This window comes from Camelus dromedarius, chromosome 10 (assembly GCF_036321535.1).
Source record: "Camelus dromedarius isolate mCamDro1 chromosome 10, mCamDro1.pat, whole genome shotgun sequence".
NCBI lineage: Eukaryota > Metazoa > Chordata > Mammalia > Artiodactyla > Camelidae > Camelus > Camelus dromedarius.
In genome coordinates, this window is record NC_087445.1 from 71306081 (window position 1) to 71332268 (window position 26188).

Below are 26188 nucleotides of genomic sequence, written 5' to 3' on the forward strand. Positions count from 1 at the left end.
GATAACATAACGAATGTATAAGTCAGTGCAGTGCTCGTCCGGCTGTGCAAAAAAATCCACAACTTTAATATTAAGTACCTGGTTAATTACATTTGTAATAATTATTAGTAGTTTAATAGTAAGATTTTAAGGCTATAAATTTTCCTCTGATTACCACTTTGGTCCAATCTCATAAATTTTGATATGTAGAGTTCTTATTGTCATTGTCTTTGAATAAATTTTTTATTTTAGATTTTTTTGTTTTTTCTTTGATCCAAGAGTTCCCATGAGTGTGTGTGCACATGTATATGTGTGTGTTTAACAAATGGTTAGAATTTTTACTGTATTTATTGTTAAATCCTAGGTGTAATGTAAGGTAAAAGAGTGTAGATAAAATGGCATTTACTTTTAGAACGTATTGAGCTTTTCTTTGCAGTCTAGTATATAATCACTTTTTGTAAGCATTCTATAAGTATTTGAAGAGAATTATATTTTTGTTCATATTACAGCAAGGTTGTTAATTTTGTTATTAAATACCATAGTCATATATGGACACATATATATGTACATCTGTAGATGTACATATGTATGTGTGTATATTTTGTATGTACACACATATGTGTGCACACACACACACAAATTTTAGAGGAGACATACCAAACGCTCCCTCTATAGTTGTGGCTTTGTTGAATCTGCTTTTCATTTTTGGCATTTTTTTGCTTTGTATATTTTGGTGCAGTGTTGCTTTGTGCACAGAAATCTGTATCCATTAAATCTTCTCCATCAACTATACCTCTCATTAACATCAGTCACTCCTCTTTGCCTTGTTCAGTGTTTTTGTGCCTTGAATTCTGCTTTATATCACCGCTCCTGCTCAACTCCACCAATATTACGGGTGTAGTGGCAGTACTCATGGGGAGCTACTGGAAGGACACGCCATCCACTGTCCATGCACATCTCCAGAGAAATTAAAGTGCGGCCCTGCAGCAAGCCAGTCAGCTGAGAGCTGGGCAGTGGACCACACTGCACAGCCAGTCCTCTTCTCCCATCCCTGGCCAGATGGCTTGTCCTGAATTCCCCTTGAGGTGAGGCCATGAGGCCTTGCCGAGGCTCCACACTGACCTATCACAGTGATGTTATTTTGTAATTAAGCACCCTCAGGAGAATTCCCTGTCTAGCCTTGGTTCTTTGTACCAAGGACTGTTGGTACAAAGTGCTGTTTGATTTCTTCTTTTGTCCCTTAATTTATGATCTGGGTTGTATGTGTGTGTACAGATAGATGAATAAACAGACACACAGCTAGGTGAATAAGTGAAAAACTGAATTCAATCCAAATGGTGTTCTCCTGGACATGACACCTTAGACCTATTAAGCTGCAGTGGCTGGTGAAGAACACAAGTATTCATTCATCCCTTTCCTGTCCTGTTATTTTCCAGTTGGGTAACAGGTAAAACCCTTATTGCTGGAGAGGGTATGAACTGGAAATGCTAAAATCTTGCCAGTGTTCATTTAGGTCGCTGCTCAGATGTTTGGTTTACAGTTGAGCAGTCTGTGTGAAAAATTAGTAGGCAGGATTGGAATTGAATTCCAAATAGTATCTCATTTTGCCATAAGTCACCCTATGCCTTCTAGCAGAGCAGTTCTGTCTTGTGCTATCTTGTTCTGATTAATGGTGAACACCTACCATCATTAAATATCTTCTTTAATTTTAGGGATCTATCTTCTGGATTTAATCTACATTGATTCTGCATATCCTGCCTCAGGCAGCATCATGGAAAACGAACAAAGATCCAATCAGATGAACAATATTCTCCGAATAATTGCTGACTTACAAGTTTCCTGCAGCTACGGTTCGTATCCCTGGATGTTGGAATTGTGAAATCTTACATCACTGAAATATGGGTCTAGCACTTCATCAGTGAGAAACTTGAGGCACCAGGTGGTCCTACAAAGCTCTTCACTTTAGTATCTTAAGCATCAAACTTGGGCTAGATCCTTTACACATGTGTTTGATCTCCTAAGACTGCACAAACTAGATGTTACCATCTCTGTATCACAGGTGGGGAAACTGGTTGAAAACAGTGTAGTAGTCACTTGTCTAAGATCATACATCTAGTGAGTGGCAGAGCCCAGGTCCTTCATTCACGAAGAGCCTTGTGGGCAGCCCCTGGCAGCTCTCCTCTCAGCAGATTCAGGGACTCAGGCTTCTCTAGCTTGTGACTCTGGCACGTTCCATGGCCCAGAGTCCTCCACTAAACTCTGCATCCAGCTGGCAGATGCAGGAAGAGAGAGAATCATGCAAGAGTGGGTTTTGTGGGCCAGACTTGCATGTGGCGCTCATCACTTCTGCTGACGGGGCTAGGAATGTCATGTAGCTGTGGGCCTAGAGGGAGAAGGAAAATGACTTGGTAAACAACTAGCCAGGCTCTGCCACGCACGACCAGATCCAAAGGGTGACCATGATGGTGGGTGTCTGAGATGGATGGAGGAAGTGTTGGAGATGAGGTTGAGAAACAGAAGTCAGTATGCTGTATGGGCCGTCCACATGGACACTGATGTCACCCAAGATGATGGTGGACTTTGTGGGGGTGGGGCTTAACTGGGAGCCAGGTACTCAGGAATGGGCATGAGTGACCAAGAATCCAGGCAGGAAAAGTCAGCAAGGAAGCGGGGAGGGTGGTGGAGCTGCAGGTGGTGGAAGGGAGTAAAAGTCTGGAAGCAGCAAAGTGGGACGAGAAAGAGACCAGCTCCCCCTCACCATTACACAGGGTCTGAGAAACCAATAGCCGGCTGGGAAGGCCACTGGGAGGCCAGGATGACGTTCCCACAAGAAGGTCCACAGAAGCAGAAGGTCCACTCATGAGCCCTCCACAAGCACCACAGGGTGGGGTGAGGTCTGCACCTCCAGACCAGTACGCCTTCTAACAGAGGGGCAGGGAGGGAACTGTGTTCCCAGTGCCCTTTCCACACCAGTACCTCAACACTGGTCCTGCCGGCCCTCAGAGCAGTTACAGACACGGTTTTGGGGCCAGACAGATGTGAGTTCAAATCTGATCTCCGCCTCTTGCAAAGTCATTTTCTCCTCTCTGAATCTGAGGTGTTCTCATCTGTAAGACACGGGTGTGATGTGCGCAGAGCCCTGTGCACATCCCAGCATTTCATTACAGCTCAGTAAACGCTCACTCTTACTGTTTTATGTCCACCTGCACCCTCCCCATCCTCAGCTTCCTGAAGCAGGTGTCATTATCCCCATTTCAGAGATGAGAACACTGAGGCTCTAGACAAACAAAGTGACCCACGGAGAATCTCGCAGTTGCAAGACAGAGCCATCAGGTGTTCCTCGCAGCACCTGGACGCCCTGCCACCAGGCCCAGGAAAGCGAGGGCCCTTCCCCACCCTCTTTTCTGTTCCTCTTCACAGCCTCCTCCATTGCCTCCACCTCTCTCCTTAACTGGTTCTGTCCCAGAACAACAGAGGGTCATGGAGGGTTTTCAGCCCCTCAGAAGGAGTGCAGTGACCTTGACAGTCTGGGGAGAGCAGCTGATGTCAGTCAATCCAGGACAGGGAGACAGTGCAGTATGGCCTCAGGTGACCCAGGGTCAAAACCTGGCTCTACCACTTCTCAATGATGTGACCTTGCAGGTTGCCATGGCTCCTTCCTCTGTGCAGTGGGCATCTTATTCCCCTAAATGAGGCAGGTGCAAAGGTGGAAGCAGACGCCTTCTAGAAATCACCTGGTGCAGAGCCTGGCACAGAACAGGTGCTCAAGCGTCTAGGCCTTTCCCCTTCTTCTCAGGACGCAGCAGCTCCAGCCGGTGGGCTGGACTTGCAGGTGGTGCTGGGATCTGGATTGGGCCTCCACACCAGGCTGGATGGGGTTCATTCATTCTTGCATTCTTATCACATGGGGGGGGTGGGCAGGCATGGGAGGCATGCCCAGTTACTCCAGTGGAAACCTGTTTTAGGGCACACACACCTGGCTCTGGTCTCTTCTGGAGGCTATCTTTCCCCAAGACCCATCTTCCCCCAGCCAAGGAACCATGGTGAACTCAGGGTGTGGGGTCTGCAGCCCAACCATTGTGGGGGGGCACTCCTCACAGGACCCCTATGTGCCCAGTGCCGAGCACAGGCCTGGCCTAAGGGACCATCAGCAACCTAAGGAGCTCGGTACCTAAGGAGCCTCTCATGCCAAAATCTGTGATCCCCACCCTTCTCACTTGGGGCCAGGAGAAGGGGAGAGACTGAAGCCTGTGGGTTTTGTCCACCTTCTGCAGATCACCTCACAACCCTGCCCCACGTGCAGAAGTACCTGAAGTCTGTACGCTACATCGAAGAGCTCCAGAAGTTTGTGGAAGATGACAACTACAAGTAAGTGTCTGCCTCTCACCTCGTCCTTCTGGGACCAGCAGGTCGCCCCCTGCAGGGCTTACACAAGGTCATTGCGGCGGCACCCACGCCCCACTACACACAAGCATGTGCAATAAGATGACCTTGGACCCCACAGAGCCCACGGCGGGGCTGCTCAGCCTCTCCTCCCACTCGCCCCTGCCCCAGCCCCAGGCTCCACTGTACCGAGGAAGGTGTTCTGGGAACTCCTCAGGGTGGCTTTCCACGTGGGCTCTCCAGCGTGGCTTTTCGAGTGGGTAGTGTGAATTTGAACTCCACAGCTGTATGTGGTGCAGGGTTGGTGCTCTGGGTCCTCACGAGTGACTCCCTCCACTCACAGCTTTGAGTGGAGGGGCAGCTTCCTAGCTGTATCTCAGGCTGCCAGAGTTCTCCAAGAGCCTGTTTCATGGACGAGGCAACTCCCCGGGGCCCCAGCCTTCTGCTGGACTCTTGCCACCTGGCACTGGCCGAGGCCACATCTCTATCCCCTGCAGCCCATGTAGAACAGACCCTGTTCCCATGAAGACCCCTGTGGTCCCTTTGGCCTCATCTTCCACCCCCCTGCTCTGGCTTTCAGTTCTTTCTTCATTTGTGGCACCTGGGAATTTATCCAGCATTTCTGTGTATTTAGAGAGAGAAGGAGGATTTTTCATATTGAGTCTGTCTGCCATGTTGATTGGATGTCTTCTTGGCTCATGTTGAGCTTGAGGTCAACCAAGAGCCCTAGTACTTTTCAAATGGCCAGTGGATATATCCAAGCAAGTCTCAAACATCTTGTAATTGATCATTTTCCCCCTAAATATCAACTTCATATGTATCCCTTCAAATCTCATCTTCTCGGTCTCTTCCAATAAACCATGACTCCTTTGAATCCCACTATCCAATATATCTTTCAATTTTTTAAAATCTCTTCCAATTTTGTGTCTAAAAATTTGATCAGCTTGATAACTTGGTCTTCGTCTAAGTCATTGAAAACTGTAAAGAACTGGGGCCACTAGAGACCCCCCCAGGTTACTCCTTTCACTCACCAGGCCCTTGGGAATGGCTGTTCCCATGGCTGCACATCTGGTGGCTCCACAAGGTGGATCTCAGCCCTGCTGTGAGTCAGAGACACCTAGGAAGCCTTCTAGCCACCCAGGTGTCTGGGGTAGGGCCTGGAAATCTGTATTTTTCAAAGCTCCCTAGATGGTTCTAATGATTGGTTACCTGGAGGAACACAGACATAATGCCTTTAGTTGTTATTGTGCAATATTTCTTTAAAAATAGAATATAAAAATTTTTGATCTACTACATAATCATAACAAAAATAAATGAAGGCCAGAGATTACCATTCAAATTATGTTTGCCACAAATGGCTCATTTTACTTACAAAGCATTTGCTGTTCCTGAAAAGAGTACCCCAGAGTGTGAAATTATTCCCACTGAGGTTCTGGGATAATATTTTCCATTCATGTGCCAGTAATGCGATTAAAGAGACAGTAGTTTTTCATTAACACTAATATCCTTTAAGGAGAAAAACGGTCTATAAATATGTCTGATCATGAGATAGTCCTTGGACAGGCTACAGATCGTGAGTAATTACTCCTTCCATTCTGAAGGATGTTGAAAACCCCCAGCACTTAATGCTAAACAACAGTCAGCCTGGATTTTACAAAAGCCCTTTGTAAGAGGACAAACCCAGGGAGGAAGGCTGCGTTCTCACCCCAGGGCCTAGACCATTGAGGAAGTCCCTTCCTGGGAAAGCCTCGGCTCTGAGTGACATGGGACTCGCAGGGATTGTGACTCTGCTTGAGGAACCCACACTCCAAGGCCCAGCTTACACCAGGAGACTTGGTCCCCATCCCAAAGGACGCGGGCTAAGTTCTTACCTTGATGACCCCACCCCAATCTGCTTTGGAAACATTGTGCTGAGGAGCCCAAACAGTGCTTTGTTTTTCTCAGCCTTTAGTCTATTTTTTTTGTTTGTTTAAGAAAAATTACCCAAACTCCTACCTCTTAGCATGACTGTTAGCATTAAATGAACATAATTTTGGACATTTTTCTATGCAGAGAAAGTGCACATATATACATGGAGAACGATAGATCGATGGATGGATGCAAGAATACAATTTATTAAAATTGGATTATACTGCACTTGCTATTTCTAATTAAAAGTATTCATTTAATTTCTACTTTAGCCAGAAAAAGGAACCAAAATAAAACATAAACAATTGCTGCTCTTCAAATAAATATTTCTCCACTGCAAGTGATAGCATTTCCTAAAAGATCCTTCTAAAATTGACAAAAGAGGGCAGGAAAACCATGAAGAGGTTGGAGTCTCGAAGTTCTGTCCTGATTAGATTTCCATGGTGAGCAGGGTCCGCTGACTTGGGTCACAAACTATGAGGTATTAGCGTCCCCTCCTTCACCTCCCCTTCAGCATCTTCCAATTCCTTGTTAGTTATCTTACCATTTCTACATAGTCCACATTTATCACATATGCATCATGTTCAGGAATCATAATTCCTACTGTTTAGTGTTTTTAAACAGTTTCAATTCTTACCACCTGTTGCTTCTCCACAGCTTTCTGGAATCTTTAAAGCAATCCCTCATTTAGCTGGGTTTCATCATGAAGCAGGTTTTCATGGTCCTGTCCGTTCAGATTTCTTTCATGAAAACATCTGCATCTGACTCGCTGGACTCCTTTGCTTCTGTCCCTCGTGATGTGCAGAGTCTGCCCCCACTGCCTTCGGGCACTGGGCGCTGCCGCAGAGAAGCCTTCAGCCAGTCTGGCTTTTTCCTCTTGTAAGTGGCTTGTTTTGTCTACCTGCTGGGTGAAGAATTCCTGGAAGTTCAAAAGCTTAACAAGGGGAATGCCTCCTTGGAGGGTTCTGTACCAGATTTCCCTGGAACATGGAATGCTCTTTCTTCACCGCAGAGGAATTCTGTTGGTTTCTATCTTTGACTATTCTTCGGTGCCACTTCTTGGCTTTTCTCTTTCCGGCATTCCAGGACTCCATACGTTGGATGCCCTCCACCTTTCACATCCATCAGCTTCTTTCCAAGGGCTGTGATTTCCACCTCTTTCATCAACAGTCACTGGGATGATCTGTTTCTCCTTAGGTATCCCTCCAGTCCGCTCTTGTTTCAGTCCTTGATTTGTTCCCCTGGGTCTCCAGTCTCCCCTTTCATCTTACTCCTTTGTCTCAACACCTCATTTTTCAGGTTTTGTTTTATTCACCTTGTGTTCTGAAGAAGTTGTTCCGCTGCTCAGAGCACTTGAGGGGATGTCCTTGTGTCCCCTGGGGTGGCCTTCTGGCCTGGGCCGTCTGGACAAGGCTCTGTCCCTTCCCCTTTCCTCATGGCGTGAGGGGATGTTTGTTCACTTGCCTTATCATTTCTTTTCGTCTTGCTCCTGTGGGAGAGGCTTTATCCGGATGCTCCGTGGCTCAGATGGAGGGAGACGACATCAGACCCTGCTCCCATGTGTGAGGTGGGCCGGTTTTCCTTCTGCTGTGCTGTGAGGTCCTCTCGTGCAGCCTGGGGGTACGCAGGGCTCAGGCTCCCTGGAGACAGGGGTCATGCAGTCTGTTTGAGAGATGGGGGCTCTGTTAAGTCCGACATCAGTGTTTCCTCCACGTAGTTGGGGGCTGTATTCCATTCAAGAAAGGGATACCCTCAGGTTTCAAATCATCCCCACCACCGCCGTGGAGCCTTCATTTCCATCAGAGCATCCACCCCGCCATCCATTTCTCTCCAGAATCTGGAGCCAGTGTGAGGAGGGAAAGGTAAGGACTCCCTCTTATGCCCACTGAGAAGTCTCGGAGGGTAGGCAGGGTAGGAGCCGTGCCCCGTTACAACTCTTGGCCAGACTTCAGAATCCTCTTTTTTTTCCTTGGCTCCACGTTTCTAAAGTTCACGGCTTCAGTTTCTGCCCCCACCCTTGCTAGGTAGCAGCTGGTGAACTCTCCCTCCTAAGCCTTCATCATTGTTTGTTGGTTTTGTTGAAAGAGGGAGAGTCTGGCATCTGGCTTCACTTTGTCATTTTCACCCAGAAGTTCTTAATTGATAGCTTTTTAAAAATAGTAATAATATTGTGATACCAATCCTCATGATATATCCACTGCGTTGTGCCTCTCTGGGGGCATGAGAGAGGGCAGTGTGATGGTTACACACCCTGGTTTGGGGTCAGACCGTTCTGATCCCCTGCTCGGCCACTCGTCAGCCCTGTGAGTTGTGGGGAAGCTACGTGACCTCACTACTCCTCTGTTTCTTCATCTGTAAGGCGGGGATAGTGTACCTAGTTCACAGCGTTGTCTTGAGAATGAACTCATTTGTGCCCGCAGATGATGGGCCGTGACTACACTGTTTACCGTGTCTTCCTTAATCATCATTTCTTGGTCATGGAAAGGCCCTGGGGACTTTGGAAGGAGGTGGCTGTGATCTGGAGCAGACCTCAAAGTATTCCTGGGTTCCATGACTGTAATAGCCCTTAATGACAATCCAGTTTCTCAATTCCAAACATGCACACGTTTGGTTTCCCCTCCGATACACCAGAGCCCATCTAATCTTTTGAAAATCTTTGTTTTCAGACTGTCTCTCAGAATTGAACCAGGAAGCAGCTCCCCAAGACTAGTGTCTTCCAAGGAAGATCTTGCAGGTATCGTAACCACTCAAATGGGGGCAGACTCGCTAATAGCCCAAGCGAGAATGCCGGCATTGGCCTTGCCTGTGGAGCCAAAGGGCAGCGTTGAATTTGCAGGTTGGCAGACTCAGCCGTCCCTGCTTACAGCTCTCCCACGCCAGCCTGCCCAGGATTCTGATCACACTGGGCCCTTGTGGGACACATCTGGGCTGGGGCCCCCTGGAAGAGCCTGAGACCCCAGAGAGGCAAAATCAGAACCCCAGGTTGGGGGCACGCAGAGGGTAGAGAAAACCCCAGCATCTTCTCTAGGTCCCCCGGACCCTATGATCGGGCCTGCTGCCCGGCTCATGTTGACGAGCCCTGGAGGGGTGCACAGGATGCCTGGAGTATTTGGTGCCACCATCTACAGATGGCTCACCTTCTCAGAGCATCAGTTTTATCCACATATATGAGACACACACAGTGTCCCTAGAGATTAGGGGCACAAACTTTGAAGTCAAACCTGAGCTGTGCTGTTTCCTAGCTTTGCCACTTTACCTCTCCAATCCTCAGTGCCCTCACCCACAAAACGGAGGTGTTACGAGCACTCACCTTGCAGGGTTGTGCTGCCTGGGCAGGGCCACGCCGCTAAAGCACTCTGTCCACGTGTGCATGTTGGGGAAGTGTATGTGTGTCACCACGGGGGCTGACCTCTGCTGCTGCCCCGGGAGGGGCCAGGCTGAGGGCAGGGTTCTAACTGTACTTCCTCCTCTTGGTTTGAGCTTGGGTGACACTGACCTGGTTCTAAGTCACTGACATCTTGGACAAGCAACTTCACACTCTCTGGGCCTCAGTTTCATTATGCGTAAAATGGGAATAATAAGTTTTCTATCCCAGAATCTCTGAAACGTCAGAATTGAAATGCTGTTCGGAAAGCATGCAGCACAGAGTCTGATGGCCAGGGAGTGTTCGGTGAGGGGGGTGCTGCTGCAGGCTGCTGCCTGGTGTCGTGCCACCCCCAGGCTGTGACCTGTTCAAGCCACTCTCTGGAGCCAGGCCACAGCAGCAGTCACCTCTGCTGTTGGATTTGGGACCACAGAGCTTGCAAGAGGTGGTTTTGTAGCCTCTCATGAACCCCAGCAAGCCAGGCCTCTGTCCTGACTGCCGGAGTTTCCTCCAGGCTCCTTACCTTTTCCAGCCTCTCCTGGCTCCATTGCGCAGGCTGGACCCTGCCCCCAGCCTCCCGGGGTCCCATGTAACTTAGTAGATGGAGTTACTGGTGGCTCCACACAGCCTTGGGAAGTGCTGCTGTCCACACCTCAAGAGACAGTCCTGGCCTAAGCTTGATTTTTCAGAGGGCTCCACGAGCCGCATCTGAAAATACCTTCTGCAGTCTCCTCCCAAATCCACTGCCTTCCACACGTGGCAGGTGGCCCACCAGCAGAGGTGACCAGGAGGAGCTCCTGGCGCTGGTGTGGCCTCTGCCTTCTCAGCGCTGCCCCTATTCTAGAACACCTTCCCTCGCTCAGTCACCTGTTCCTTCCAGATGCTCAGTCAGCTACACCTGGCCTCTGGGTGGACGGAGGCAGGGACCCCATCAGAGGGACGTGGGAGGTAGCAGCAGGATTCTAAAGTGATTGTTTAAGGCCACAGAAGGAACAATAGGAAACACCAACCACTCAAGATAATTTCTTCAGGAAAGCACGCCAAAATTCTGGAGCAGAGAGTGAGCTCTGACACCAAGTGTTCTGCCCTCCTGAGTCTCCTCCACATGAGTTTGAATAACAGGCCTCTGCGCCCTGTCTGGTTAATACACCTTAACAGGTTGACCGCATCTCCAGCCTTCCCCAGGTGCCAGCAAGTCCCAGCGGCCACACTTGGTTTCCACCCTCCAGACAGTGCCAGAGGGTTCATGGGCCGGTGCCTTCCTGCCCCAGCCCAGGTCTGCACCAAGCGCCGCCAGCTCCCATTGCTCAGAAAACTGACACTGTTCACTGGGGGCCTCCAGACCCAGGCCACTCGCTGAGCCCAGGGGCAGGGAAGGAGCAGCCGCACTCACTTTTGACCCCAGCCTGTGGTGGAAACCAGGACTGGGAGCTGGGACCCAGGCCCTGGTCCAACCTCCAGGTTCAGCCAGACTCTTCTTCCTTCCTGTCCACCATCACCTCCACCTGGATCTGTTGTTCATTAGCCGCGTGAAACCAGAACCCAGCAGGTTAACTAACCTCTAGTATCAGTCAAAATCCTGGCAGGAAACAGGATTGCCCCCTGATGACTCACATGAAGAGACTTAATGAAGGGGAATTGGAAATAGGACTAAACACTTCACACAAAGGGCAGTGAGGCGCCCAGCACTTCTAGGCTGAAGGGCATGGGGAGAAATCGTGCTGCAACTCTGACAACTGCTGAATCCTGGAGGATGGTCAGCTTGCCGAGAGCTGTGGTAGTGGAGGTGAAGCCAGAGGGCGGGGGGGGGGGGGGGGAGAAATGCCTTGACCTCTCTCTCCTCTGCGCTCCCCCTGCGTCTGCTGCCTGAGCTTCCCATGGGCCAAACCCCATCAGAAGCCTGGAGTGAGTGAGGTGAGCCAAGGGGCGCTCTCGAGGGGTCAGCCTCCCAAGGCACCAAGCAGGGCAAAGAAAGCGTCTGAAGGGTTGGATGGAACACACACATATCTGCCAAACCTCAGTTTCTCCACCTATAAAGTGGACGTATTAATACCTCCCTCACAGGGTTGTGTGACACTTCATTGAGATCACGTGTGTAAAACACTTATCCAGTGCCTAACAGAACACCTGGCCAAGGGTAACTTTATTAGGACAATGTTACGATTGACAATATTATGATTCTGCCCCAGCACTGAATCCTCCTTCAGGTTTTAGCAAAACGTCACTGCCTCAGGGAGGCCTTTCCTCCAGCCCACTCCCACCCGCTCCGGGCAGGTCAGGCCCCCGGTTACACACACGGAGCGGATGGGGGCGGCGCACAGCGGCCCTAGTCCAGCCCACCCAGTTCTTGCACTGGAGCAGAGCTGTTGGTATACTGGCTGCCTGCACACCAGGGTGGCAGAGTTGAGGTTGGGTCAGAGGCCCTGTGTATGGGTTGCAAAGCCTCGATCACTCACTCCCTGGCCTCTTCCAGTTCATCACCGTGTGTTGTACCCTCTGCAGCTCTCCGTGCTCCTCCACGGCACTTCCCCTGTGGAAACTAGACAGTTCTGTGCTCCTTTGCACCGCGTCTGCCTTCCCCATCCACCCAAAAGGCCCCTGAGGTGAGGAGCCAGCCTGGAGTTCCTGGAGCCCAGCTCGCGGGGCAGTAGGGATAGTCAGGACATGCCTGAGGTCGCCTGCCCTCGCCCTTCAGCCCTGGCCTCTGGGCTCCTTGCTGGGCCCTGTGGGCACCTGGTTCCCGGAGGCAGCTCCGGCGTGGCCAGCTGACTGCTGACTCCGCACTCCCTCCCCGGGAAGTGCTGATGCCGGCACTTTTCACACAGTGCAGCAGTCCCCGCTCACGGGAGTGGCTGCCACCGACTCTCCAAATCCCTGGCTCCAGCCCTGGAAGCAGGATGTTAAGTTTTCATTGATCACCAGAGGGCCCAGGAGTGTCTGGAAGGCTTCAGACGTACTTAGGGGTCCCAGCTTCCCACCCTTGGCCTCCAGACGACGGAGGGGACAGGCTTGGGGTACCATGGAGGGCGAGACCAGAGGGGCAGCTCCAGGGAGGCCTTCCCTGTCTGGCAATTAGACTGGGCTGCATGGCAGGAGCCCGACCAGACCCGGGGACAGGAATGTGCCTCTTGCAGTCCCAGGAATGGGAGGAACGCGGCCTCCCTCGGCTCCTCTGGAGGGGGCTGGAGCTACAGCCCTGGGCCCTTTCCAGCCACAGGGCACCCCCACACCTGCCGAGGAAAGGCCCCAAGATGCATTTGTTCACTCAAGACGTCATGTGCCAGGGCCGACTGCGAGCCAGGCACCGGGTGGAACCAGGCAGAGATCTGCCCTCTTGGGCTTCATGCTTTAGTGGGGGAGGCAGGCAGCGGAAGGCGTGAGGGGCAAGCAGGGCACACAGGAGCCCCTAGAGGCCAGCGTGAGCACCCAGACCCCTCTCTACTGCTGTGCCAGCTTCCCCCTGAGCCCACTGAGCCCAGCACGGGAGTTGCTGGCTCCAGCGTTGGAAGCAGCCCTGGTCTTGGGACCCCAGGGTCTAGGTTAGTTTCGAAGTGGTCCCTGAGCTGAGGCTGTGCCCTTCATCTCTGTGATGCCCCCGCATCCCACTCTCCACCCCTGGGAAGTGGCCGTGCTGGCAGCTCCACCAACAGATAGACTGTGAGAAAGGAAGTGGAGAAACCTTCTCAGTTTCTTGTCTGGGGAGAAAAAGGGCCAGGAATGCCACGTTTTCGGTTTTCCCCCACGTATGTAATGTTTAGTTTATATAAATGAACTCACATTTTCCTGGAGAGCAGAAATCATAAAGAACGTTGACCCCAAGAGAAGGCAAGTGATGTTTGTGTGTGCCTTGGAACCGGTGAAGACATTTCCAGATCTTGTTAGCTCCGCCTCCAAGTGGCTGAACCAACTGACAGGTTTTCTCTGAAGATTCCTTGGCAGTGGAGCCAGTCCATGGAAAATCTCAGCCCGTACCTTCAGGACTGCTCTCCGACACACCTTCCTGCCTTCTTTGACTGCCCAGTGGGGAAAAGCCCTGCTTTGGAGTCAAGCAGACCTGAGTTCCAGGCCTGGCTCCAGCACTTTCAAGCTGGGGACCTTGGACAACGGATTCCTCTGGGCCTCAGTTTTCTTGTTGGTGAAATGGGAATAAGAATAAATACCTCACGTGGGCTTACTTCGCAGGGCTGAGGCTGTCCGGATGGAGGGACAGTGGATGCAGCCAACAGAGCACTAGACGGGGGGGTCAGAGAGCCCTCACCTTGGCTCCAACTCACCAGTCACCAGCCATGCCTGGTACTACGGTCACGTAACTAGCCACCCCAGAACCTCATGGCATAAAGTGACCTTTTTATGATATGTGTCAATTTTGTGGGTCAGCTATTTGGGCAGGGCACAGCTGGGGCAGCTTGTCTCTGCTCCACAGTATCTGGGGCCTTGGCTGGGAAAATGTGAAGGCCAAGAGGAACTTGATGCCAGAATCATCTGGACGTGCTTGGTGCTGGCTGTTAGCCGGGACAGAAGATGAACGTACGTGTGGCCTCCTGTGTGGCTGGGGCTTCCCCACTGCATGGCAGCCTCAGGGTCATCAAACTTCTGCGTGGCGTTGCTCCCCCAGAGCAGGTGTCCAAGAGCATCGCGGCATCTGTGTGGCCCACCTCGGAAGTCACATAGCCTCGCTTTTACCACACCCTGTAGGTCAGAGCAGTCACAAAGGCCGGCCCAGGTCCAAGGAGAGAGGAGGTAGACCCGACCCCTCCACAGGAGTGTCAGAGAACTTGTAGACATGCGTTAAAACCACCACATCAACTGGTTCGTGGTAGGGAAAGAGGTGCAAAGTTAATAATAGCAATAATAATGATAATAGTAATGGCAGCTAACACATACTGAGTGTATATCCTCTGCCAGGCACTGTTCTGAGCCCTTCCCATGTGAGGTGGGGGGTGATCTCATCCCCATTCTGTAACTGGAGGTGCTGGGGGACATGGAGGAAGGGTCAAAGCCAATTGCTGAGCCCAGGGTCTGGACTGGTGGTCTCCTGTATCCAACACGTGGAAGAAGCAGGATGCCTGTGGGGGCCCCAGAGTGCGCTAGGCTCTGTCCCCATCATCCATGCAGTGCAAGAAGCCCCTGCCTCGGGTGACAACCTTGGTGCATCCATGACCTTCCTACAGACACTCTGAGTCACATGCTGTCCCAGAGTGGTCCTTAGAAGGCTGGTTCCATGTAAGCACAGAACCCCAGCCCTGATTGGGCATTAACTCTCCTTCCCTCACCCCCACGGGGGCCTCCAACTGAGGCAGGAGAGCAGGGATTTCCCATTGGGCGGATGCAGATTTATTCCCATGGCTACTGCACAGCCCCTCATCCGTGCCCACCGCCAGCTTCTCGCTGCTTGGGTCCCCTCCAGCCCTCAGCTTCATGCCAGCTCTCCTCACAGGGGCCACTTTGGTCCATGGGAGGCCACACCTGTCCTGTCCTGATGGACCTGTGAGTGCAGCCAATCCCAGGGTGGCCACCACTGTCCACTGGCTGCAGCTGTATTAGCTCCAAGCCTGAGTGAGGCAGTGGGAGTCCCCTGGGTCTCCAGCTGCTGGGGGCATACAGCAAGTCCTCAGGTGGCCTGGAGACCCCCTTCTGTGGTTGCAGAGAAGCGAGCTCCCCGCAGGTGAGGGGCAGGTCAGGGGCGGGGACCCCGTCTTTTATATTTTCAGGGCAGGGAGGGGCCTGGCATTTCACATCTGCTTTGTCCATGGAGTCTCCATCTCGGTCACCTGTTATGTCAAGATCAGGCAGAGAAGCCAAGACTCAAACTGCTGCCCGCTGTGGCCTGGGAATCTGGGCCTTCTGCCTCCAGGGAGAAAGTGTCTGGACCTCACCACACTTGAAGGGTGATTGGATCCCGTTTTTCAGACAGAAGTGAACGGGGGCAAACTGAGTAATGTGTGAGGTGGAGGCTGGCTCACAGTAAGGACCCGTGAGAGCTGCACGTGTGAGAAACAGAGTGCGTGTGAACGTAGGAACCACCGGCTCCCAGGCTCCACCGTGAAACCTGGCCAGAGAAGGCTTTCAACACAAACAGATTTTCTGTACAGAGGGGCCCTCGGGGCCCGGAGTGCCGCAGGGCTCTGGCAGACCCAGAGAGGGCCCCGGTCTGGGAACAGGGCTCTCATCTGGCGCAGGAAAGAAATGGAGACACACAGAAGCCCCTTGGAGTCTGGTGAAGCAGACCGTGTGCACCAGACACTCAGGGCGGTGCTCTCGGCAGCTCCAGATGGTAGTTGTCATCCTCTTCTCCAGTGAGGAAGCGGAGGCTCAGAAGCCGAGGAGACTGGACCACTGGCTCCCAGCTCGGCCCCAGGCAGAGGCGGGACTGGAACGCAAGTCTTGTGACTCCAGATTGAGTCGTTTCCCTCCGACACAGCTGCCTCCCATTAATTTCCAATGTGAGAGACTTGGAATATACCCCCGTGAGCGGCAGCAGGGCTGCCAGGCTGCTTAAATCGGGCAGTGCTGACCCAGGGCAGGGCCCCTCGGATGCTGCTGGAAACCCATGGGAATGCAGCTCCCCATCCAGCCGTGTGTCCTCCTTGGTAGAGCCGGCTCCTCTCCGCGCAGTCAGCCGGGGCTCTGACTGCTCGCCCAACCCTGCTCTGGGCACTGGGGACACAGCCCCTGCCCCCTAGAGCTGGTGTCCATGGGGGAGATGGACAGCCAGGAGGAAATCACACAAAATTCCTTAGCTTTAAATGGATGGGCACTGTGAGGGCACTGCACGTGACCGGGAGGATGGGGTGGTCACCCTCTTTGTGAGAATTCAGGGACATGAATCTTTGGAGGGCGAGGCCCTGTATCTCCATGAAAGCCCTCGCTGTTGTCTACTTTAACCCCAAGGATGGGTGAAGACCTGCAGTTCTTTCCTCCCATTTGTCTCTTCTCCCAGGGGAAATATACAGGATGAACAGAAGGTCATTTCTGGGGCGTTTCAGGCTTGCCGGCTGTGGCCCATGTGGGTGGGCAGAGAGGACTCTGGCTTCTGGCAGCATCCAGGCACCAAGGCCGCAGGCTCAGCCCCTGCAGTTTGCTCACTCCAGAGACCTGGACCAGAGGAAAGGGGCCGCTGCTGTCTTCCAGCCCCAGAGATGTCTGCTACCTGCACAAGGCTGCCTCTGAGAGAAGGGCAAGGCAGCTGAGACCAGGGGCTGCTGAGGTCAGGGGAATAGTGCATCGCTCCCGAGCCGCCTTGCTTTAGAGTTACAAATGAATCACGAGGTCACCTTCCTCATGAATCTAAAATGATCATTTTCTCAAATATTAGTTCTGTTGACCCTGGTTATACACAAGTTTCCTCTTAGCCTGTCTCTTCTTCTCACCCTACAAACACTGATTTCCTGCCTTCTGTCCTGGGCCTTCCCTCTCCCCACTGAGCTCACAGCCCTGGCTTGTCTCACCGACTCCTGGGGCTTCCCACACCCCTGTGCTGACAAATCCTGCACCCCTGTCCCCAGCTGCATCTGTCTCCTGACCACCGCACCCATCTACCCAGTGGCCCGCAGACATTAGTCCCAAACTGAGCTTCTCATCCACCCCCCAAGTCTGCTCCCTCCTAAGGGAACAGCACCAGCCTCCACTGAGGGTTACCCCAAATCTCCCTCTGCCATTCCCAGCTTGTCCACCTCCTAGATGCCTCTGGATCACATCTCTTCTTCCCAGCCTGTGGTCTTAACCAGAAAGAGCTTTCTAGGGTGCAAATCTGAGCTTATTACCCCCTCTCCTAAAATTATCCACGCCTTCCCCTCATTAAACTCCAGCCCCTCACTCAGCCCTGCAGCCCCAGCCTGGCCCCCCTTACACACGTGCATGCATGCGCACGCACACACTCCCCACCCTCGGCACTTCAGCCAGGCTGGCTCTCTGCAGTTTCTCAAGTGGGTCCTGTGTCAGTCATCTTGGGAGCTTTGCACGTGCCGCTCCTTCTGCCTATGCGGCTGCCTCTCCTGGAATTCTTGCCCCAGTCGTGAGGTCAGACCCTCCAGGTCCTCTCTGACCTTCCTGTGTTCTCAGTGTACTCAAGGCTCTCTGCTCACCCCCAGCTTGCCTGGGCAAGCTCCTTAACCCTTCTGATTGCAGGTCCCACACTGTGACATTAAGATGCCAGCAGTGCTTGTGAGGCCACATAACTGTAGAGCTTACGTAAGGTCCTACGTGCAAAACGTCTAGCACGGTACCTGGTACCTTGTAGATGCCTGATGAACGTGAACTGTTACCATTACCACCTCGTCGTTGTCACAGTAGTTATCCGATTGGTAAGGTTATTGCTATTACCAGGTTTATTTTTTCTTGTCAAAGCTTGTGTCCTTCCTGGGTGTGATTATCTGGTTACTTGTCTCTGTCCTCACTTGACTGTAAACTCCGTGAAGGCAGAATGCCAGCTCTAACTCAGTGTGGCTGCCCGGCACCTGGCCCGGAGGCCGCTGCAGGCCTAGGAAACGTTTGTGCAGGAAGAAGGGAGGGCCCCTGTATCATTTCCTCCCCTCGGGGAGGCTGCCAGGCCAGACCGCTGTCCCTGTTTTGCAGAGGTAGAATTCAGGCTCCGAGGCACAAGGTGACTCCCCCAAGGTCACTCAGCCTGCAGGAGGCAGATCCCAGTGGGACCCCAGCCTGTCTGCTTCTGGAGCCTGCGTTCTTTGCTGTCACCATTCATCGTCCTCAGTCCCGTCCGCTCCAGAGCCATTGTTAGAAGCCCTGTGCTCTTTTCTCTTCCAATCAATGAGCGGTCTGTTGGGCAGCATGTTGGTTTCTTGAGAGAAATGTAATGAAAACCAGACTTTTTTCAACATGATAGCTCATTCCCCAGTGACTGTCAGTTCTCATATGTTCCAATAAAACTGCTAAAGAAACAGCCACTTAAAGATTATTCATGGAAAAATTATGCTGAGGAAAAACAGAGCAATCCTCTGAGATAGTCAAGCCGCGTGGTCAGTTTTTCCAGCTGTCCGTGCCATATCGGGCCGGGCAGCGGGGGCCACAATCTGCTAAGCCAGGCCAGGGCCCCGGCCCATTATCACCACCCCCACCCCTGACCCAAGGACATGGAGAAACAAACTCGACAGCCGCCCAGCTTAGAAACCGTCCCAGAAGACACGTGTCCCTGGTACTGTCACATGGTGGCCCCCCCTCCAGGCCTGGTAGGGCAGGAACGTGAGGCTTCTCAGTAGCAGAGTGTCACTTACTGGCAGAGAGGCCACCCCCTCTGAGGTCCCGGCTGAATGGAAATTCTTCTGCTTTAGCCTCAAACCCAGGCTGTTGGTCCACAATGCAGGGATGGAAGTGGCTGAGACCCAGGGCACTCAGAGCAGCATCAGCTCTGACACTGGGCCCAGGGAGATCACAGCCTCTCTTGCTTGTGCCCCTCACCCTTCCGTCAGTGGGGTTGAGGGGCATCTGAGGCCAGGCATGCCTCCCGAGGCTGTCCAAAGCAGCAGGAAGAGGGGGGCGGATCCGGGAGTTGGCCTACAGGGAGAGTCAGGAGCCGAGCGGAAGAGACCAAGGGTGAAGCTTGGGAGAGCCGGAACTGGGGATCAGAGCCAGGATGCAGGAACCACATGGAGACAGGTGGGAAAGGGAGTGGATCAGGAGGCGGGGTAAGTTCCCAGAAGAGCCTTGGGTGTCCAGCTCTCACTGTACACAAGGCCAGTTACAGGAACAAACCCAGCACCCCTGCACCACACGACTCGTGCCTCTGAGCATCCCTTCACAACAGCGATCATAAAAGGATCAACCGCACAAGAGTCAGTGAACTCAGACGTGAGGTGTTTATACAAGCCTGGCACACAGTTGGTGCATAATAGATGTTAGTCTCCTTCACCCTCCCTTCTTCAAGAGTAGCAATTGGACCTTATCTGTCACATGTTTCCTGCAGGAAGTGCCTCCTACCTATCAGATCACCTCCGACATGCTGCTTTTCCTCCTTCCTCAGGTTTCACTGGTGCCTGCCCTTTGAACTGCTAGAGCTCCTCCCCATCCCTGTGCCCCCATTTGCCACCACCAGGATAGTGGTGGACCCCTGGGTCCAAGTCCTGCATGTGGTGGATGTGTAAGCCCGGGCCCTCTTACCTGCAAAAAGGGCCTCCTAAGAGCCCCCACCTCCTGGATGGCAGCGCAGCACACAGCATGGCACCAGGCACCTGACATTCGGGTGTCACCACTGTTATTACTACAACAACACCGGTTCAGACCACGGAGGGAGGAGTGAGGCGATTTGACCTTTACAAAATACTTTCTGAACCCAGGGTAGGAGCCAGAGTGACTCAGGCAGGGAGACTGTAATCCCGTGTCCGTGCAGCTGATAAACAAGGCAAATTCCACCCTCTGCATGGATTCATTTATTGAGCAATACGTGCAAAACAGAAACAAAGCCGGATGGCTTCTGTGCTTGACTTTCTTCCCTGGAGCAACTACACAGGACATTTCCCCCAGGACAAAACTTGCCTTCATTCCAGTGTTTTGAGCAGAAGGTCTTTGCTGGGTACACAGCAGAATCACCCGAAGAGCAGAGCCCTGGACCCACCCGAGGCCAACAAAATCAGATCTTCCTTGATGGGCCTATGAAACTCTGTTTCTCACAGGCTCCCCAGATGCTTCTGATACATATATTCCTGGTTAGGAATGATAGCCTCAAAGAAGCTGCTGAAGGTGTGGAACCCCTCACGGGAAGATGCACACGTGCACAAAGCTGAGACACGCCCCTCACCAGGTTGGTGAGGGCCAGGCCGTGCCTCTCCGACTTCACTATTGTGGATTGGTCTGTCGGAGCCGCATTCTTGAGATGCCAGATGCAGGTTGGCTTTGAGACCTTAAGACAACTCCCTCATCTGGATACCTGTAGATCCAGTTTATTAATTTTTTTCCTGTTCTGTAGAATTTGTTGAATGAATAGACCACAGCTCATTGGTTCATTTCCCTACTGAGGGGTATGTAGGTTGCTTCCACATTGAACATCCTTGTAAATGTGTCTCCTTTTGCATGAATGCAAGTGTGTCCTGAGGGCAGACATTCAAAATTAGAATCCTGGGGTCATGGTGATGCCATGAAGGCATGGTCTTCACCTTTACTCAGCATTGCTAATTGCTTTCCAAATATTTTACACTCGCATGAGCCCTGACCTGGCATTCCTGTGCCTCCGCATCCTAGCCAACGCTCGATATTGTCAGATTAATTATTGTTTTACAGTCTAATGAGGTGAACATGTATCTCATTTGTACTATAATTTGCATTCCCATTATTACCAGTGAGGTTAAGCATCTTTCCTTCTAGATGTTGGTCATCAGAGTCATTTCCTTTTTTTGTGAATTTCCTGTTTGTTTCCTTTTCCCATTTTCTCATTGTGGCTTGTCTGTTTCTTACTGATTTTTGAAGTTCTCACTATATCTAAGCAGGAATTTTTTGTTGGTGATATGGGTAACAGATAACTGGACAACAACTTGTTTTTTAAGGATGCTTTGCTGTCTTTTGTTTATTTGTTTTGGTGAAGAAATGTTTAATTTTAAATGTAATCAAATGTGTTCATTTTTTTCCCCTTTTGGGTTATTTTTTTAAACTCTTTTTTTTGGAGGGGGAGTGGATAGGTTTATTTATTATTTTTTTATGGAGGTACTAGGGATTGAACCCAGGACCTTACGCATGCTAAGCACACATTCTACCACTATACCCTACCCGCTTCCTTTAGGATTTATGCCTTTTGTTTCTTTCCTTTCCCCAAGGTCATAAGGATTGTCTCTTTGTTTTCCCCCAATAGTTTTGCATTTTTGCTTTTCATATTTGTGGCATTAATAACTTGTATAATATGAGGTAGGAGGACTCTAATATCATCTTTTTCCACGTGGAACCCAGTGGTTCTAGCTCCGTGTGCTGAAAAGACCCTCCCTCCCCACTTGCATGACCACCACCATCATGAAGCAAGTCCAGGCTCTCTCTTCTGTTTCACTGGACAGTTTCTCTACCCATGCCCGAACACCAGACTGTCTGAATTACTATCATTCTGTGTTTTATTCTGATATCTAGTAGGTCAAGTCCTGTACTAGTCTTTGTAAGAATTGTCTTGGTTACTTTGTGCCTGTATTCTTCCATCAGGGTTTTAAGATCAGCTGAAATGCCCAGGTATGGCAGGGTTTGAACACCATGCCACTGACAGTTGCAAGCAAGGCAGTGACGTGGCCAGTTCTTTGTTTATCAAACACGTGTGAATCTGTATAGTGGTTGGATTTGAGATAATTGGACTGGTGGGGACCCAAACCAGTCAGTGACAAGAGCGATGGGCAGGGAGAGTGTGTACAAAATCTAGGGGCCTTGGCGATTGTGTATGGCAAGTGAGAAAAGGCAGGTCACAGTCTGGGAATAGCCAAGATGACCTCACCTTCCTGGCCAGGTGACTGAGTGGCCAGCAGTGCCTCCAGCCAAGGCTGGAAATACAAGAGGAGGTTCCAGGTTCAACCATGGCTGAACAGTGACCTAGGAAAGTTCAGATGGAGGTATCATGGCAACAGATGGATATGTAGGTCTCAGGCTCAGAAAAAGAGGATGGCAGTAAAGACTTGAAAGTCAAAAGTCATCAGCCTATCTGTCTATTGAGTTAAAATCAAATCAAAACCAGGAGCCAAAGAGGAAGGCCTGTGTAGACAACACCAACCTGAGGCTGTTGGAGGATGAGGGGCCCATGGGGGAGGCTCTCTGTTCCCCAGGCCTGGCAGGGAGGCTGGTGTGCATGGAGATGCATGTGGTGATTGCAAGTCTGGACTGAGGGAGCTCAAACCTGACAAGCAGTAGAGGGTGGCATCATTCGGAAGGGAGGGCATCTGTGAGTTGTGCAGGGGGCTTTTGATCTGCAGTATCTTGTCATGGAGGATCTGACATGCTGGGTGGACCTCAGGCCTCCCAGGCCCTCCAGGAAAGTTCCCCAGCATGGCCAGCCAGCAGCCCCTTGGTTTGCCATGTTTGATGTGCTCTGCAGGAAGTGGCTGAGCCCCTCCAGGGAACCCCTGACCCCTGCTTCCAGTGTCTGGCCCAGGTAGCGAAGGCTAGGCCAGCATCTGGGGTCACCTCCCTTAAAGGCCTCCCTTTGCAAGCCATAGAAACCAAAGAGCACAACAGTGATCAGGACCACACCTCTCAAAATATAGCTGTGGGTGTGACCAGCACAAAGGATTCTGCCTCGGTGTCTGCACATGCTGCTCAGTGGGGTGTGTGGCCCCAAACCCCTGGCTCTGATGACCTCCCATTGGCCCTATGACTGGGGCAGAGGAGGACATGGTAATACTATCATAATACAACCAGAGTGAGTACTAACTGCGAAACTCTGCGTACATTACCTCATGACCCCTCCCAACCACCGGCAAGGTGAGTGAACTATTCTCACCTTCCAGATGAGGAAACTGAGGCTCAGGGAGTAAGTAACCCACCCAGGGCAGTAACTGACAGGCCTGGGTCTGAACCCCTGCCTTCCTGGAACTTAGAAATCCATTGCTTCCCTAGTCAGCTCTCCACGCCCCTTGTCGTTGGATGTGTGGTGAGAACAGAAAGTGGCCAGGGAAGGGCACAGGGGTCAGGGCACTGGACCTGGACTCACTGTGAAGTCTTGACTTGCCTCAGATAAGTCCCACCACGGGAAACGAGCCCAGGCCACCCATCCCCGTGTCCACCCCCCACGTCCATCCTCAGCCGTCTCCTCTGTATTAGCCACCAGGCTGCCAGGGCAGGGGTGCCATGCACAGTGGGACACCCTGACAGCTGGGTGTCAGCCTGGAAGCTGGGAGTGAGAGATCAGTGTCTGATGAGTAGAAAGCCTCGGGGCTTGTGTGAACCTCTGACAGCTGGCCAGGTGCCTTCCCGCAAACCTGGGCCCCCCTCCTCTGAGCCTCCACGGCCCTCGCCATCGCTCTGTCTCTCTGCTCTGTTCACAGGCCCCTCTGCTGGCTCCAGTTCTGCGAGGTTCAGCCGGCGGCCCACCTGTCCTGACGCCTCTGTTGCTGGCAGCCTCCCCACGCCCCCAGTCCCGAGACACAGGAAGAGCCACAGCCTGGGCAACAAGTGGGTGACTGAGCGAGCCCCCGGGCTGTAAACCGGGCTGAACGTGGGGCGTGGGCTAAAGGGCTACTGGGGATGCTTGCCCACCGGGGCCCTCCCCAGCCCCAGCTGGGGTTTGCCGGCCGGTGCCCTCAGCATCCCAGGCTGGCGCCCTCTCCTCAGGCTGGCACGGGCTCAGGAAGGGTGTGTTGTGCTGTGTTATGGTGACGGGTTTCACTGGCTCAGCTGCCGATGGAGGAATCGTGCAGGGAAGGGCACGGAAACACTAGTGGGATTCCAGAAAGTTTGCCCCAGCTCGGTTAGTGCCTCCCTCGTGGAAAACCCCGGAGTCCAGTGGACACCATGACTGTCATCCAGGGAGCACGAGTGTCTCGTGGTGCCTGCATGTTGGGGCTCAGGGTCTCTGCTGGCTGATTGCTGCAGAAAGCCTGCAGAGCAGCTAACCTGCAGCCAGTTATCCAGCCCTGCAGGGCTGACAGCCAGGGGACACACGTCCTCAGCCTGGCTGGGGGCCACCATGCCCATGACCCCAGGTGCTGGGCACAGGATCCTGAACAGTTGGGTCCCTTGCTCCCTCCCTCTGTTCCTTCCTACCTTCCTTCCTTCTTCCCATCTTCCCTCCTTCCTACCTCCCATCCTTCCTTCCTTCCTTCCTTCCACCGCTAAGACACAAGCCTCCACTGGCCCAGGCTAGCCCTGGAGTCACTCACCGGCTGGAGGAGAAAATGGTTGTTCCAAGTGTTCAGGGCTTAACCTGGCTAGATCCTCTGCCTGTCAAACATCATCTCACTGAGCCCTTGCAGGCCTCCAAGGTAGGTGCTACATGTTATACACGTTGTAAAAATGAGTCCAGTGAGGGTCAGCAGGTGAAGTACCTTGCAGTGGTGAGTAAGGCTGGAGCAAGGATTTGGAGCAGGTGTGTGGCTCCAGAACCAGATGTGCTGACCTCAGGGTCATGCTGCCCCTTACCTTGTGTGGCCCCATCGCTCACAAGCACCATCTGCTCATGTGAGCCTCCTGGTCATCCTGGGAGACAGACAGGACACATATTGTTAGTCCCCATTTGACGGATGGAGAAACTGAGGCTCGGAAACAGGATGTGACTTGCCCAAGGTCACCCCGGGAGATAGAGCAGAGCCTGGACTTGGACCACGGTTCTGGGTGGAGGTCTTTCTCGTGCAGCTGCACCATCTGCTCAGGACCCCAGGGCAGGTGTAACCACTGTTAACTCCATAGATAAGGAGCTTTGCCTTCTTTCTTCCTTTCCATTTTCCAGTATGATGTGTCAGTTGAGTGTAGTTGAGAGTAAAAGTGCGACATTCCCATCGGAGAAAGCGAGGCACCTGCTGGACGACAGCGTCCTAGAGTCCCGCAGCCCCCGCAGGGGCCTCGCCCTCACCTCCTCCTCTGCTGTCACCAATGGACTCTCCCTCGGTAAGCGTCTCTGGCCTACACATGACAGCGGGTGGGCCACGGCCCGGCGTGTGTCTGTGTCTGTCTGTCACTGTGCAGTGTCCAGTGGCCCCTCACCCCCTGCAGAGAGGGCTCCCCGCGGGCGTCACCAGAGCCAGGGAAGCCTTTGCTTCCTGGCCTCCGGGGCTTAACCAAGTCCCTGGGTTTATCCTCATCCTGCTGGTGGCCCCAGGAGTGGCAGGCAGGTGGAAAGAGCAGGTGCCTGAGACCCGTCGTCACCAGCCGGCAACTGCCAAAGCCCGGCTGCTGTCCCGTGAGGCTCTGTCCCCTGGGCAGCCACAGGCCCCAGCATGCAGGGCAGAGGAGGAAGTGCTGCCGGGGACAGCAGCTGGGTGGCCACCGGGTACTCACTTGCCACTCGCCTTCACGCTGAGAAGCCAGAGTGAGGGAGAATGAAAAAATGATCTTCTGGGATGAAATTGCATGTCTGAACTTCAGCCAGAAGTGGCGCTGAAGTCAGTGGACAGACAGGAGCTGATCCGGGATGGGGAGGCGGGGAGTCAGAGCTAAGGACAGCATGGAACTCCTCCTGCAGGTCCAACCCCTGCAGTGCCCAGGTCCCCTGACCAGGTCACTCGGGTCATTACTGCCATCAGACAAGTGTACTCTCTGCTGGCCATGTCCTTTCAGTGTGCCTGTGCTTCCGTAGTCTGTGTGTCTGTGTGTCTGTCTGCTTCCCTTAACAGGGAGCACTCCCACGGCTGGTAGCAAGTTAGTTGCCAGGCTGGGGGTTTGATCTGGTGAGGCCTGCAGGCTGGAGGGCCCATGAGCACGGGGAGGAATGGGTGGTGTGGACAGGAAAGTCGGGCAGGAATCTCATGTCTCATGTCCCCATGAAATGAAGCCAGCTTCTGAGGCAGTATCTCTGCAGGGGGCAGCTGTCTCCCACTCCCTGGAAAGTCTGTGACAAGCAAGACCCATGTCTACTTTCTGACCAGGAAAGAGGTCATCCTGCTTGGACACAGTCAAGGGTTGACACCAGCTGAGGACAGCGTAGCCTAC

At 52.6% G+C, this 26188-nt stretch overlaps 1 protein-coding gene across 9 annotated transcripts in view; it reads left to right on the forward strand.

The window, feature by feature from the left end:
- The window catches only part of RALGPS1 (Ral GEF with PH domain and SH3 binding motif 1), a 259983-nt gene that overhangs the window by 208142 nt on the left and 25653 nt on the right, over window positions 1–26188 (forward strand). For 5 of the 9 annotated variants that reach the window (XM_064490524.1, XM_064490523.1, XM_064490526.1 and 2 more), the window contains 5 exons: window positions 1692–1829; window positions 4254–4347; window positions 8937–9004; window positions 23590–23716; window positions 24990–25147. In XM_064490524.1, the coding sequence (XP_064346594.1) occupies window positions 1692–1829; window positions 4254–4347; window positions 8937–9004; window positions 23590–23716; window positions 24990–25147 (585 nt within the window). The remainder of the gene's footprint in view (window positions 1–1691; window positions 1830–4253; window positions 4348–8936; window positions 9005–23589; window positions 23717–24989; window positions 25148–26188) is intronic. The other 4 variants (XM_064490528.1, XM_064490529.1, XM_064490530.1 and 1 more) reach the window with 1 other exon arrangement.